At 41.0% G+C, this 16,345-nt stretch overlaps 1 protein-coding gene across 3 annotated transcripts in view; it reads right to left on the reverse strand.

Moving 5' to 3' along the window:
• LRRK1 (leucine rich repeat kinase 1) overlaps positions 1 to 16,345 on the reverse strand; it is an 89,476-nt gene that overhangs the window by 57,345 nt on the left and 15,786 nt on the right. For all 3 annotated transcript variants that reach the window (XR_015750798.1, XM_087972796.1, XM_087972795.1), the window contains 9 exons: positions 15,452 to 15,579; positions 14,773 to 14,936; positions 12,171 to 12,308; positions 7,184 to 7,296; positions 7,025 to 7,101; positions 5,574 to 5,703; positions 4,290 to 4,402; positions 2,929 to 3,143; positions 788 to 952 (listed from right to left, as the gene is read on the reverse strand). Coding sequence is in view for 2 of the 3 variants with exons in the window: in XM_087972796.1 (XP_087828922.1) it covers positions 788 to 952; positions 2,929 to 3,143; positions 4,290 to 4,402; positions 5,574 to 5,703; positions 7,025 to 7,101; positions 7,184 to 7,296; positions 12,171 to 12,308; positions 14,773 to 14,936; positions 15,452 to 15,579 (1,243 nt within the window). In the remaining variant the exon portion in view is untranslated. The remainder of the gene's footprint in view (positions 1 to 787; positions 953 to 2,928; positions 3,144 to 4,289; positions 4,403 to 5,573; positions 5,704 to 7,024; positions 7,102 to 7,183; positions 7,297 to 12,170; positions 12,309 to 14,772; positions 14,937 to 15,451; positions 15,580 to 16,345) is intronic.

Below are 16,345 nucleotides of genomic sequence, written 5' to 3' on the forward strand. Positions count from 1 at the left end.
CATTAAGAGGATTTTTTAAAAAAGGGTTCTATGGCACATCCTATGAGTTTTTCTGCCTATATCATGAAAGAAAATGATTTGATTCCTCAACAACAAAACAGCTTGGACCTTGACTCTGAAGAATTATGGGAACTGAAATTTAATATATCTGGAGGGTAATAGAGAAGGAAGCTTAAACTAGATGTTCCTAAATGTGCTTCTGGAGTCAACATTAAAGGTAAAGGTAAAGGTTCCCCTTGCACATACATGCTAGTCGTTCCCGGCTCTAGGGGGCGATGCTCATCTCCATTACAAAGCCGAAGAATCAGTGCTGTCGAAAGACATCTCCGTGGTCATGTGGCCGGCATGACTAAACACCAAAGATGCACAGAACATTGTTCCCTTCCCACCAAAATGGTCCCTATTTTTCTACTTGCATTTTTACATGCTTTTTGAACTGCTAGATTGGCAGAAGCTGGGACAAGTAACGGGAGCTCACTCCGTTACATGGCACTAGGGATTCAAACTGCGAACTGCCAACGTTTTGATTAACAAGCTCAGTGTCTTAGCCACTGAGCCACCTTGTCCCTTCTGGAGTCAACATTAGGAATAGACAATCACATAGCCATATAGGGGTGAAGAGTGATGGTTGGGTCATAGTTGATGTAAAGATGTCATCCTTGATGGATTTTAAGGTGAAGCTGTTAGAAATGAACAATAAAGTTTGTCAAACTTGTCTAAGCCTCCCTGTACTGTACTGTACTGGGAAATAGACATTCTGCAAGCCAGCCTACAGCTTTGCTCCTACCTCAATACTGAGTAACCAGAATTGAAGATTCGCTACAGCTTCTTCTCCCAGTGCCAAGTTCCAGATGACAATGTACAATGCCTTATCTGTGAAGAAGCACTGGTTGACTGTTGACATGCTGGCGGGGCCTCCAATATCCCAGACGTTCAACTCAATGGCGTCAACCTAATTGGACAAAGAGCTACATTGAAGGAAACAAATAACCCCTCAACAGAAGTCAATTTAAAACGAGAGAGAAAGGGAGAATGGTCAATGCATAATGAGTTTGCACCCTCGAACACCTCCGTAATGTATGGCACCTAGGCGTCAATGGGTATTAATGTTCAAACTGAAGAAAGAGCACTTGTTATGGGAGAACGACCCCTTCCCACACAGGAAATTGATTTGCTTGCTTTTAAGGCAGCCACACACTCTCGGGGTTAAGATTTAGTATGGAAGCCAGCTCCGACAGAGAAGAGCCATAGTGGTCTTATGCTACATCCATCCAACCAGTTAATCTGCTGCTAAATTTTGCAAAGCATTCAATGACTCAGAATTAAAGTTCTAATTTGAATCCCACTGAAAACTCCAGGTGTGAAAGGCTCCACAGGGAAAGCAAAGGGTAGATACCAACAACGCTATTTTGAAATACACCAGAATCCATTCCGTTGTCATTCACCTTCAACGTCTCCCACCCATTTGACCTTTTTAAAAGTCAGATTCTGAGCAGGGTGCAAATTAGATAATTAATTCTGGAATTCTATGAGAGGTTCACCTTTTAATGAGCGGTGGCCTCCACAGGCCCAATTTGGGAACTTTTCCAGATGAATTAAAATAAAAATGTGTGTGTGTGGGTGGGGCGAGGATGTTGTTTTGGTTATGGTCAGGTGCTATCTGAAATTGCTGAAGGCGACTTATCTTTCACATTCAGAAATATTTCCTCTTTTCCATGTATTCCATGTTCTCTATATGTCATACCCCTGTCAGTCTGAACCCGAGGAGGATGAACAGCTGACAGGGAGGGGGAATGTGGTTTTGTTGGCTGTGGAGGAGGCTGGGGAAGGGCAAAGTCCAGCTGGGCAGAGCAGGGGAGAGATAGAACATGGGAGAGGGAGTTCAGAGGAAGATCTAGGCCCACCCCCGCTTCATCCTAGGGCACGCAAGGAGGAACAGGGAAGAGAGCAACATGGGTTGCATGGCTTATGGGGGAGGAAAGGGCCCTGATTCCCTTCATTAGCCACACCTGGGAATGAAAGCTTATAAGAACTGAATGCTGACTGCGGCAGCTGCTGGGAGCAAACATGATTTTATCCTGTGTTGTCATTGCTTATCTGTGTTCCTGGCGTCTTCCCAACCATGTGAGTTATTGCCATGCCTCCAAGTCTAGAATTCTTGCTCCTGCCCTGCCAAACTAAGTATCTCAGTTTGGCTTGATTGGACTTAAAGTTACAGTTTTTGTTGACCATATTTTGGAACATTCTCTTTGGCTGTTCCTGGATGAGTTTTTCTCCAGCCAGAAGGTAACCTGGACATTGGGGGCAAAGGTGGAGCTCATAAAGGGACTTTTATTGATTATCTGACTGTGTTGCCTTTGTGCCACACCCCAGGTCATCACACTATACTTTTGTTACAGATTCATGAGAGGGTTTTTTTAAGTATGCAAATGAGATGCAGGTAATCCTCAACATACACACACACATGTACATATACACATACATGTACATATACACATACATACATACATGTACATATACACATACATATATACATACATATACATATACACATACATACACACATGTACATATACACATCCACATCCACAATTGAGCTCAAAATTTTTGTTGCTAAGTGAGTTTGGCCCCATTTTACTATCTTTCTTGCCACAGTTGTTAAGTGAATCTGGCTTCCCTGTTGACTTTGCTTATCCAAAAGTCACAAAAGGGGATCACATGACCCTGGGATCCTGCAACCGTCATAAAGGTGAGTCATTTGCCAAGCATCTGAATTTTGATCACATGAGCATGAGGCATACTGCAAGAGTGGAAAATGGTCCTAAGGCACTTTTTTTTTTGAATTTTTTAATTTTGAACAAGCACCTCTGGGACAGCCATGACCTGGAGGATTGAGAATCTCCATAGACATTTCTCTTTTTTATTTACCTTGGATTTGAATCCAGCAGGTCTCTGGAGCTCCCATCTTGTGGTCCGGACAGTGGCATTGTCAGGCATTGAAAAAGAAGATTTCCCTGTCTGCAGGATCTCAACCAGGGTGGATTTTCCCTGTCGAGGAGGACCTACCACCACCATTTTCATCACATTACATCTCTCTGCTTTGCGTAGCTGGGCACGTAAGTAAGCTAAAATGGTCTTGGGTCCTGCAGGTAGAAGGGATGGAGAAATCATTGGTAGATGATTGGTGACAGGCTTCCCCTGTCCAGTTGTGTCCAACTCTAAGGGTGGTGCTCATCTCCATTTCTTAGCCAAGTTAGCCAGCGTTGTCTGAAGACACTTCTGTAGTCATGTCTGTATGCCAAGGTGCATGGAACACCATTACCTTCCTACCTTATCTTATCTACTCGCATTTGCCTACGAACTGCTGGGTTGGCAGAAGTGGTAGATGATAGCTAATAAAAAAAATATTTTGTGCAGGATGAGCAACCTCCAGTCATCTTGGACTAATTTTCAAAGCCCTCTATAAGCAAGCAACCTGGGCCCTGAATAAGAGACATCTGAGGAATCTTTCTCTCTTCTCTCTCTCTGTTTCTTTCTCTCTGTCTCTCTCTCTCCCTTCCTCCCCACTCTCTCTTTCTTCTCCCGTCCATTCCTTAGAAGTGTGGGAAGCTAGGATGACTAAAGAAAAAAACTGCAAAATTAATCAATAGTTTTTTTTACAAAAAAAACCCCTTGGATTCTCCTGATTTAAAGTTTGGGCTGAATACGGAAGTCATATATTGCAAAAATAAACAAACTGATGGAACATCATCAAGCAATAATAGGCCTATTCAAAATGAGTAAACACCAGAAGCCCAATTTTATGTAAGCCAAGGATCCTTAATTTCCAGTTATGGTTTGTCTTAATTGCTGCAGAACTTGCCAATAAGTTAAGTTACAACAGAAATAACCATTCTGAAAAATATAATGTTAGGCCAGGAAGGGACAAAACTGACATCGTTTGGTTGTGGGATGTCAAAAACTATGACTTTCTGCAAAATAATAAATGTTGCCTGTCATTTCTACAGCACTTACTCAGAAATGTATGGGTGGGAGGAGTGGAATCCATTAAATGGCTGTACTGTGAGCTTCTGTTTGAAGGAGAAGGTTGCCTGCAAAGGAACTGATCGAGCTGAATTTGAATCGCATGGAAAATCTGAGGTCTGCAATTCTATTTCAAAACAACAACCTGGACAGAGGCCCTTCCATATTGCCCATCATTCAATAATGAATAAAATCAGGCTTGGTCTGGATTCTCTTCCTGTTTGAACAGCTGAGATTAATCAGTTAGAGAAAGGGAAGAACCTCACCCTCTTTTCTGATCTCCGTTGGAAGATTGCCAATGTTTAGATCCTCGATATCCAGCTGCCAAAGATTAACCAGTTGTCCAAGTTCAGCAGGAAGCTCTTGGATGCCTGGGTTACTATGTAGAAAAGGACACACACTCATCAACCGATCCTCAGCCTTGCCAAGGGTGACATTGAAGTAGGCAAGTTGGCAACGAGTCTAGCCTTCAAATGAATATGTGGAGGTATAACGTGAAACTGTTAGCTTAGGTGAAACCATCGTGGAATTTCAATGGAAAAGGAAACTTAAGAAAATAACAAAGTTGGAAGGGACCTTGAAGGTCTTCTAGTCTAATCTCCTCCTCAAGAAGGAAGCCTTATACCATTTCAGACAAATGTTGTCCAATCTCTTCTTAAAACTCTCCAGTGTTGGAGCACCCATGACTTCTGGAGGCAAGTCATTCCACCAATTAATTGTCAGGAAATTTCTGTCAGGAAATTTCTCCTTAGCTCTCGGTTGGTTCTCTTTTTGATAAGCATCCATCCATTGCTTCTTGTTCTGCCCTCAGGTGCTTTTTGGAGGTTAGCTTGACCCCCTCTTCTTTGTGGCAGCCCCTTAGATATTGCAACACTGCTATCATGTCTCCCCTAGTCCTTCTATTCACTAGAGATATCCAATTTTGCAACTGTTCCTCATGTGTTTTAGCCTCCAATCCCCTAATCATCTTTGTTGTTCTTAACTAAGTCTCTTGAACAAAGTTTCTCCACTTTTCTGGTTAGCTAAGATGAAACACAACCCCTCCTCTTAAATTCTGTTTTGTGTGTTTCTCAGCAGTGTTGTTAAAAATCATTTCACAAGTTCTCAGTGAAATGATAATCTTGAGAAACTTTAAAAATCACAGTCTTTTACTCAACATAGGAGTTCATTTATTTCTTTTTAATTTTACTCTTCTTTCCAGGAAAACAATGAGCATATATTATTTTTCCTTCAACCATCTCCTACCGCAACCAACTTCAAGATAACATTGAGAGATGGACATAGGGAATCTCATCCTGTATTTCCCCATTCTTGGGGTCTTGGATCTTCCAGCTGTGTTTAGCTAAAATTCCTATATTTCATCTACATCTTGGCAAGGCTCTCTTGGAATTATGTTACACCTTCAAAAATATCTGGAGAAAATCAAGAGCACTGAAACTACCACGTTCATCAAAGGAAACCTCTGGAGTTTCAGCAGCCAGTGAATTAAATATTCTTCCAAATTAATGAATTAAATATTCTCTACAACTGTTGGGAAGAACTCGACTCACTTTCCTAAGTAGAGTTCTGACAGCCCTCTGAGGAGACAAACAGACTGTGGGACGGAGTCTAGTTGGTTGTCATTCAGATAGAGGACCTCCAACATATCGGCCAGGAATTCAGGAAACTGTAGGGTATATTCTGGAAAGAAAAAGTAAGACAAATACAAGTTAGGTAAGAGAATATCCAGGACACACACATTCTGCAAACTAGCAATCAGATTTGATAGGATAAAGCCCCCTCTTCGCCAGCTGTCGATCACAGGTCTCAAGAAAGGGACAGGAGAACAATCTGTTATTTATTAATATTTAAAATATTCATTTGGCCTGTTTTTCCTACAGCAGAGAGTTTCTTATGACCACAAGGTGGCAGAGGACAACTCATGATGAAAAAGGGATGGTGATCAAAAGGGGATTTCAATACATATTATAAACATAAGGAAATCCTTTCCAATCCTCCAACCCTTTGGGGGAAAACAGCATTTTAAGAAAATAAACCAGGAGAACGCGGAAGAAAGACACCGTGAATATTGTCAGGGGCTACCAATTTGGGGGAAATGGATAAATGGGCTCAGAAAACTGCAAATTAATATAAGGGGGGGGGGTGTCAAAAAAATCTTGTTCATGTGCAGTATCAATTGGTTTTGAATCAAGGTGGTCCAGTGGTTAGAAGGCAGTATTGCGGGCTAATTCTGCCGACTGTCAGCAGTTTGATTCTCACCGGCTCAGGGCTGTATCCTTCTGAGGTTGGTAAAATGAGGACCCAGATTGTTGGGGGCAATATGCTGACTCTGTAAACCACTTAAGAGGGCTGTAAAGCACTATGAAGTGGTATATAAGTTTATTGGTTTTATGGGTCACTTTATATACCATTTACATACCATTCAAAAGAGGCAAAAAAGGAAACAAAAAAGACCAAAACACTTCATGGCCAGCAGTTAAGATTCAGATAAACAGAGATTAACACTAGGCTCAATACTCCAATCGAGGAAGTGCCAGCTCAGACAAACAAATAGCAAACAACAGCCTATTCAAGGAACAATTAAGAAGATTCCCACCAACACTGACAGAATAAGCATAAACAGAACAAATCCCACTCCCTTCTAACACTGATGATATTACCTAGCTGGGTAATGAAACATCTGCAAGAAAACAACCAAGCTCGGAGAACACCAAGAACCCACAGCTCCTCCCCCCCTTCCCCCCATAGCTCTACACACCTCATTCCTTTCTAGCACTGATGATATTACCTAGCTGGGTAATGAAACATCTGCAAGAAAACAGCCAAGCTCAGAGAGCACCAAGGATTCCACAGATCTATTTAAAGACCAATACTCAGTCTCAGCTAGAAAATACAATCAAAGAAGCAGCCATCAAGAATCTTAAATGTACTTGAATATCCTACCACTCCATTCTTCATTTCATCCTGCGCACCTGTCTGTCTGTCTCTCTAATACACTTACCTATCTCGCTGCCAACGCAACTTCTGTTTCTTGTAGTGAATAATGGAATCCATTTAGTTTTGGTCCCTTCCTCAGTTCTGTAGGCAAATGTAAACAAAGACCAATCAAACAGGAAGATTTCTTCTGTAATGTGACTTAAGAGAAACCCCCAAAACTCACTTTCCAAGCTGATTCTTGGAGAGATCCAGAGATTTCAACAATCGGCAAGCCCACTTCTCTGGAGAAGGTAAGTTGACTATCTGATTTCCAGAAAGTTTCAGAGAGACCAGAGCCTGAAAGGGAAAATCGATAATGATAGTTTTTGCATAGACGTCCCAGGAAAGGAAACTGTTCAAAATCTGCAAGATAGTAGATGTGGCATCACGATCTTGCAGAATTTGACATATAGACCACTGAAATCTGATAAATCTTGAAAAGAGGAGATGCAAAATTCAAAGGGGGAAAAAAGAGGTGGGATAATTGGAAAAAAAACTGAAAAAATATAATTTTAGGGCTTTTTAAAAAATTTTTATTTTTAAAAACAAACATAAACAAACAAAACATAAAAACATCAAGCTATCTTCCATAGGTGTACACACTCCTCGTATTTGTTATTATCTATATACAGTATATAAAAGCAAAATACCACTCATGCATCATCACAAAATCTCCAGAACTGGAAAGCCTACAAGCTTGAAATTTCGCACGTATATTTCTTTTGGCTTCTAGGTGCTCACTACGGAAGAATTTTTCAAAATGACTATCAGAGCATTAGTATTTTGTATATTATTATTAACACGCTTTGATGCTAAAGAGTTCTACTCCCCCTCCCCACCTGAAAAGAAATCTGTTCCAAATGCAAAACACAAGCAGATGAGAGGATTTTCAGTTTCAGTCTCAGTTTCAGAGCACCAAGCAGCTTTAGTACTGAACAGTTGAGCTAAGCCACGCCCAGGCTCCTTGCTGTCTCCTTCTCGCTCACAAGCAAATACTGTTTCAGTTTCCAAATTGCCCTCAACTCTCTCACACACTGACAGAACACTAGCCAGATGAATACCAATGGATGCTGGTAGGCAGAGGCACAATTTTCCCCTTATTTTCCTCCCCAAAAACTATTCACGTACTATTCATCTCAGGTAGGAAACTTTTTGTGGTTGCTGTTGTTATCAAGGGGTGTTTTGATCTTTTTTAAAAAGCAAAACAAAAACAACCTTGCCCCAAACCAGGACAGTAATGAAATATCGAACAGTCTCTTTATTCACGTATACAGAGATACTTGCTGCCTGAAAATGTTGCTCATTGAAATACAAGAGTTAGAATCAGAAAGCCTTTTCTCCCTATTTTTTTTTCTTTCCTGCTTCCCCCCTGCTTATCCATCTAATATACATAGCGACCATAAAGGAAACAGGACCATCTAAGGAATACAGGATCATCAAGTGAAAGTGACACCAGACTATCCCAAATGTGCTTTTTTTTCAAGAGGCAACTGGACTTTCTGGTTTTTCTTTGAAGGCGTTTCGCTTCTCATCCAAGAAGCTTCTTCAGCTCTTTCCCATCATCCAGTCAGAGCTCAAGGAGCTCCAAAGTAAAGCAGACATTAGGGTTATCTATAGAAGTCTAAGGGACGCGGTGGCTCAGTGGCTAAGACGCTGAACATCAATCAGACAGATCGGAAGTTTGGCAGTTCGAATCCCTAGCACCGCATAACGGAGTGAGCTCCCATTATTTGTCCCAGTTTCTGCCAACCTAGCAGTTCAAAAGCACGTAAAAATGCTAGTAGAAAAACAGGGACCACCTTTGGTGGGAAGGTAACAGTGTTCCATGCGCCTTCAGCATTTAGTCACGCCGGCCACATGACCACGGAGACGTCTTCGGCTTTGTAATGGAGTTGAGCACCATCCCCTAGAGCCGGAAATGACTAGCATGTGTGTGCGAGGGGAACCTTTTATCTTTTTAAGCTCCAGCAAAGAGTAAGAGGAGATGAATGGAATTAATGCTCCTCTATGGAAGCATCACAACATGTTGCCTACATTTTATTTTCCATTTCCAGTTAAGGCTAGAAATTCCACCTGTGTGAAATCCTGGACAGCTGTCACCTTCTCCAGAAGCATTGGATGAACATTTCCAGAGTTTTCAAACCAGTTGGCTAATGTTGTAGGTGACGCATCTGCAGGAAGTGATGCTGAGAGAAGATGCATAGGTGAACCAAACCAAAGATCTGACTTGCTATCAAACAATTATGCAGGGCTACAAACATGTATATTATTTTTTAAATTACAGCTGTCTTCACACCGCACTAAAACAACCCTACTGAGGAATGGCCCAGAGAACAAATAAGTAACAGAGGAGCACCGCCTAGTGTTCAAATGATTCAGATTACATGCAATTTCACTTTCCATGAAGGAAAGCCCATTTGCATAAGCTGAAGTTACAACTACAGTGCGTGTACACACACACACACACACACACACCCTTCAAAACCCATATGAAGACTCAGGGATCCAAGACCAGTTAATCCAAGCAATAAGTTGCAGATTCTTTACATTCCTATGTATTTTGCATAATGAATATGTGTTTATATGTAATGTGAAATGGTGTATGGTGTCAATTGGGATGTATTTATTATATATATATATATATATATAGATAGATAGATAGATAGATAGATAGATAGATAGATAGATAGATAGATAGATAGATAGATAGATAGATAGATAGATAGATAGATAGATAGATAGATAGATAGATAGATAGATAGATAGATAGATATAGATATAGATATAGATATAGATATAGATATAGATATAGATATAGATATAGATATAGATATAGATATAGATATAGATATATATATATATATATATATATATAGATAGATCTTTGGTTATTCGGGTTTTCTCCCGCGTAAGATTGGAAGTATCTAGGCAACGTTTCGATGAAGTCTCATTCATCATCTTCAGGCTTCTGTCTTCAACTCTGTGCTTCTCAGAGTATATATATGTGTGTGTGTGTGTGTGTGTGTGTGTGTGTGTGTGTGTGTGTATGTTCCAGAATAACTCTGGAACTCCTCGAGCAATTTCAACCAATCTTGGTACACAGATGACTTACCCTCTGGAAACAAATACTGTGAGGGTAAGACACCCCTAACACGCCTCGGGGTGTGTGTGCCTTAAAACGGCTTTCTACTGTACAGCACAGTGGATTTGCCTTGGTAACAGCTTCACAGTACTCCACAAGGGGGCTCCCTCTCAGCCCTCCAAGGAAACGTCAGGTGATTGGCCACGTGCAATCAAAGGCTACAAAATGAAACACCAGCATAGACAAGAAACTCCCAAGGAGAAGAATAGAAGACTTGCGACTGTGCGCCAGAGACAGTACAACAGTGTGAGTCCCGACTAAGGATTTTCCTGTCTACTACAGCAGGGGTCTCCAACCTTGGCGACTTTAAGCCTGGTGGACTTCAACTCCCAGAATTCCCCAGCCAGCTTTGCTGGCTGGGGAATTCTGGGAGTTGAAGTCCACCAGGATTAAAGTCGCCAAGGTTGGAGATCCCTGTACTACAGGATTGGGATAAATAAATACCTGGGCAATGCCAGGTTATTGGCTAGTTATTTATAAAATTTATTTGCTGCCCATCTCATATCCAATGACTCTGAGGATGTATCCTCACAGTCGTGAAATTAATTACACTTGCTGACCTCAAAGTTCAAGAAGCAGCATGATTAGGGTTGATTTTGCCTCTTCCTTTTACAGATAAGATTATTTTTTTACAAGTTAATTGTCAATTCTACATGTAATGAATGGCAGAGCAGCTCAAGAAGTTACATTGTCTTAAGAAGAGCCAGGTACACCAAGAAGCTGCTACCATTATTCAAAGTCCATCCTCCCCTCCACATAGATCTCATCTCCCCATTTTATTTCATAATAATCATGTTATAGAAAGGCCAAGCCAAAAGAAACTGACTGACCCCCAAATCATCCAGTAAGGCATGGAAATAAGTTTTGCTTCTGGGCATGTCCACCATCTCTCCTACCTCACAGTATCTTTCACCACTACATGGAGATTCAAGCAAACTAGATTGTGAGGGTCTAATCCAGAGTTCTCTCAAGATGCAAACGACCACAATTAATTTCTATTTTGGAAACCCAGCTCCCTTGAGAAGTTGAAAATTGAAAACAAGTAGCAGTTCAACAGCACGACCAAAAATCTCTGATCTCAAATCACATTTATAATAACACCTGTTTGATTGGGAAGGAACTACAATGATTGGCCATGCCAGCATCGCACCACACATCTAAATTTATCGAAGCCTGGTATTCTATCAAAGGAGCAATTAACAAGCCTATTGATGTAGATCCAGCATATGAATACATAAGAAACCTGACCATTCGAATGGCCAATCAATAAGAGAAACAGTCAGGGGCTCAGAATCTAAATATAGCTCCAAACTAACAACCAGGCACACGACCAAGTGATCAAACTGGCACACAAAACATTTAAATAGCTAAGGAGAATAGGACAAGAAAATCTTGCCTGGTAACAAAACATTCAGAAACTAAAATTGAAACAAGCTTGGAGAGCAAACCACTGTCAAAATCCCTTGAGAAGTCTATAACAATGCAGAAGGAAACAGAAGAAGGGGATGACTAGCAGCAAGGTAGACAGACTTGATCCAAGCAGTGATGGATGTACCATCTGAAGGACCTAGCTAGAGGATGGAGAAAGCATCTATTGCGTCGTGGGAAAGAAGGAGACAGAGACAAGGATCCGCAATCAACGTTTTACTGGTAAGTACTCAATTCTAACTGCAACACAATGAGGGCTAATGGTTGGCGGGCTCCCTTATATAGCAGTTGCCTGCCATGCTGTTAGTCAATTAAGTAACTGTATTTTCCCGCGCTACTAACAGTGGGCTATTCTGTGTTTGCGGCTGCACGGACACAACAGTATCCATGCAATTGCTAAGAATTGATTTGATGGTATTCAATCAATCAATCAAGCGGGTGGCTGGAATAATATCCCTTCAAGGCGCTATAGTCAAGGTGCTTCAGATGTTCATCAGATACCCCTGCTGATCTGAGACTGCAAATAACATAAAGCAAGCCATCCCAATTTATTTTACAGAGTAAATGAAGTGGCCCCAACGGGTAGGAACAATCTACTTACTTCAAGTTGGAAGAGACCCTGTGGAAGATCTTTCAAGGAATTGTCAGAGAAGTCTACTTCCTTGAGATGGTTTTTCCAAAACACGGCCAAAGTATCAGGGAGAGAGTCCAGCATGTTTCTAGCTACTTTGCAAGATTTCTGAAAATATAAGGAAGAGAAAACTTTGTATTTGTCCATCAGCAAAAATATCAGATTTTATACAGGTATGAATCTAATAAGCTTGTGAAAATATATGTGTGTTGTGGGCCCATCAGCTGCCAGCAGAGCTGGCGGCAGACTCAGACGATGAGGAGGTTGGGGAGGAACTTGGGCCAGTTCTAGAGTCTGGAGAAGGCTCTGATGGATGCTCTGCATCGGAAGCAGAGATAGAGCCAAGGCCGCCTGACATTTCCCAGCCACCAGAGACGCAGCTGCCTTCAGAGACTGAGATAAGTGGGGAGGAAGAACAGCTGGAGCCTCTTCCAGATGCGTGTATGCGCAGAGCTGACAGAAGAGGAGAACAATTAAAGAACAGGGGCCAACTCGGAAGGAAAAGCACACGTGGACGCTGAATGGCCCCTCCCTGGCTAGAAAATAAATAGAAGGAAAAGGGGAGTGGTGGTTGTGGGAGACAACCTTCGGATTTCTGTCAGAAGATTTGCTCATCTTGGCTCGTGCCTCAGAGGCTGCTTGCCAGAATTTAATTTACAGCTTTGGGGCTGGAAACTCCCGGCCTGGCAGTTATCCCAAGGAACTGATCAGGTCTGTACTTCAGTTAACCCTTGGAAAGATGGACTTTTCAGTGTGTGAATGACAGTAATTCACAGTAGCTAATAACGAGGGAGGGGGGGGTTTCAAGACCAGGAGTCTGTTTCTTGCTTCTCTAAGGCTGGGTCAGAACAATATGAGTTCAAATGATGGAGATGCACGTTTGAGCAACATCAAAGAATGTCGAGTTTCTTCATTGCACACACACAAACTTAAATACAACATCTGTAGTTGTTAAGAAAGTGAGGACAGGTTTGAAAGAAAGAAACCATTTCTGATGAAATTTCATGGAAAAGTTTTCTGACATACAGCTGTGTGAAAAAGTCCTACTCGCTTTACGGTTTACAGTTTATGACATTTTTTGGATAGGCCATTGATTTTATGATATTTTATGCTAACTGCTATGCAAATATTGTTATATTTAAGTAAATACTGGTGGTTTTTAAGTGAAAAGCATAAGCTTTTTGCAATTTGGTGCTGTATGGGTGGGGATTGTGAATTTTCTTGCATGCTTACAATGCATGCTTACAATGACTATGAAAACAGATTAACTGATGCATACCCAGTGGCATACATGTTGCAATTACTAAGGCCGATGCTAGTGTTTTGTTAACATTTTTATTGTTTGTGGCCCTGAAAAGGACTGTTTAGGTAACCAAACATGGTTACTAATATGCAATTGGCCAACCCTTATTGCTTATCACCAGGCGGCATCACTTCGGCATAGACTGTATAAGCCTTTGCACGTGATCTTTGGTGACAATGTGGTGCCTTAAAAAGACTTTGGTTATAGTAATAAAAATTTATGCATCTCAATCCGACTACAGAAATTTTCATCAAAGTACTAATTGTGTGTGGTTTCTATGAGTGAAAAGTTGATTAAACTTTTACAACAATACATTTAGTCACCATTCAAAGTTACAACAGCACTGGGGGAAAAAAAAGAATTATGATCATTTTTCATACATCCGTTGCAACATCCCCCTGGTCACATGATCAAACTTCAGATATTTGGCAACTGATTCATATTCATGACGTTTGACATGTCCCCACGTTATGGGATTCTCTTTTGCGACCTTCTGACAAAGTCAATGGGGAAGCCAGATTCACTTAACAACTGTGTTACTAACTTAACAATTGCAGTGATTCATGTAACGACTGTGGAAAGAAAGGTCATAAAATGGAGCCCAATTCACTTTAACAATAGTCTCTCTAAGCCAGGGGTCTCCAACCTTGGCAACTTTAAGACTTGTGGACTTCAACTCCCAGAATTCCTCAGCCAGCTTTGCTGGCTGAGGAATTCTGGGAGTTGAAGTCCACAAGTCTTAAAGTTGCCAAGGTTGGAGACCCCTGCTCTAAGCCACAGAAATGTTGAGCTCAGTTGTACATTAAGGACCACCTGAACTTACTCAAAGATGTCTTCCAATGTGATGACACATTCCAAAGTCAGTGGTGGGATTCAATTTTTTTTACTACCGGTTTTGTGGGCGTGGCTTGCTGGATGTGGTATGGCTTGGTGGGCATGGCAGGGGAAGGATACTGTAAAATCTCCATTCCCTCCCCACTCCTGGGAGAAAGTTACTGCAAAATCCCTTTCCCTCCCCAACCCACTAACCTGCTTTCCAGCTCCGTTCTCCTGTGAAGGGCAACAAAAGAAGACCCAGCCGATCAGCTGGGACTCAATGGGAGGCAGAGAATAGATGGGGGCGGGGCCAGTCAGAGGTGGGATTTGCCGGTTCTCCGAACTACTCAAAATTTCCGCTACCGGTTCTCCAGAACTGGTCAGAACCTGCTGAATACCACCCCTTCACTGAGTTCATGTAACTACAGGAACATGATGATTACCCAGACTTACCAAAGGACATGCCCACGGTAGAGGAAACACTTTTAAGTTATTGCTAGATCCGTTGAGGTTTTGCAATGATTTCAAGCAGTGCAGAAAGGAAACAGGCAGCTCTGATAATCTGTTGTCTGAGACATCTAATTCCTGCAGTTTTCTTAATCCAATCCAGTTGGTTGCTGGGGGCAAAAAATCCAAAGGAAAATAGCTCACCAAGAAATATGAGAATCTTTGTGGGTTAGCTTTATTCTTGAACATTTTCTCTGAATTAGTTGCCTTCTTGGGCAATATACTGTAGTTTTGCAGAATGACAATGGCCAAATTCATTCACTATGCTAAGCCATCAGGCAATTTGCCTGGACTTTGTACTTAAGATGGATCCAATCATGGTGATGTGTAAAGACGATTTGTAAGTTAAGAATATTAAGTTGTATATTTATGGCTTAGGGGTTTCCAAAAGAAATGAAGAAGGAGGTTTGTGTGTGTGTTGAAGGATGGTCAGACAGGCACACTGAACATGTTTCAGGCTATGAAAAGAAGGAAGAATTAATAATTTTCAGTGATTTGAGAAGATGTAGAAACTGAACATAAAAAGGGCCACCATAAGTTAAAGGATAAGGAAGTCCAGAAGGAAAAAAAAACATGTTTCTTTCAATTCCAAAGCAAATCGCTGAATTTTGAAGATATCACTCACCGTTCTCCTCATTGAATAGTCTTTCCAAATAATTTTTGGCAGCAACGAGTCGTTGGAGTCGAGAAAGGTGCAATAAACCAGAAGGAAGGCTGAGGAATCTGTTGTTAGATATGTCAATCTCGAGTAACCTGTGTATTAAAAAAAGAAAGAAAGAAAGTGGAAGATAGATAGATAGATAGATAGATAGATAGATAGATAGATAGATAGATAGATAGATGGATGGATGGATGGATGGATGAATGGAAGGATGGATAGATAGATAGATAGATAGATAGATAGATAGATAGATAGATAGATAATGGATGGATAGATAGATAGATAGATGATAGATACATGAATGGATAGATAGATAGATAGATAGATAGATAGATAGATAGATAGATAGATAGATAGATAGATAGATTTAAAGCAAGGAAGGAAAAACTCTTTTGTATCTTCTTTCTTTTTTTAACTGGTAGATGGGACTTAACTCTTGCCAATGTGACCCTTCTCAAAACAAATGGACTTCTATACCAGAAGACTCAATAAGTCTGGCTGCCAGCTGGGATGAAGGAAAATATATGTGTCCCAGGATAATGTTGCAGGATACAATCTGGGTTGGTCCCCAGGAGCAGAGGTTTAGTCTTCTGAGCTTTTGGATTTCTGCTGGAGCCCATCTTTGGGGAACTTCTCTCTCACCAAGAATGGATTGAATAAATTATGCTCAGAATTGGAAACTGTCTATTGTCCCTTCAGAGGAGATGGTCATTAAAAAAAATTCACGAGTGTGCAGAGATGGACAGCCTAACCAAATTACTAAAAAACAACAAAGATAGTGAATACTACAAAGTTTGGAACTGTTGGTATGAATGGTTAAAGAAAAAGTAACATTTGATAACTGAATAAGGTATGAAA

The sequence above is a fragment of the Notechis scutatus genome, chromosome 11 (assembly GCF_049901735.1).
Source record: "Notechis scutatus isolate UNSWTSFEM ecotype Mainland chromosome 11, rNotScu1.2, whole genome shotgun sequence".
Lineage (NCBI taxonomy): Eukaryota > Metazoa > Chordata > Lepidosauria > Squamata > Elapidae > Notechis > Notechis scutatus.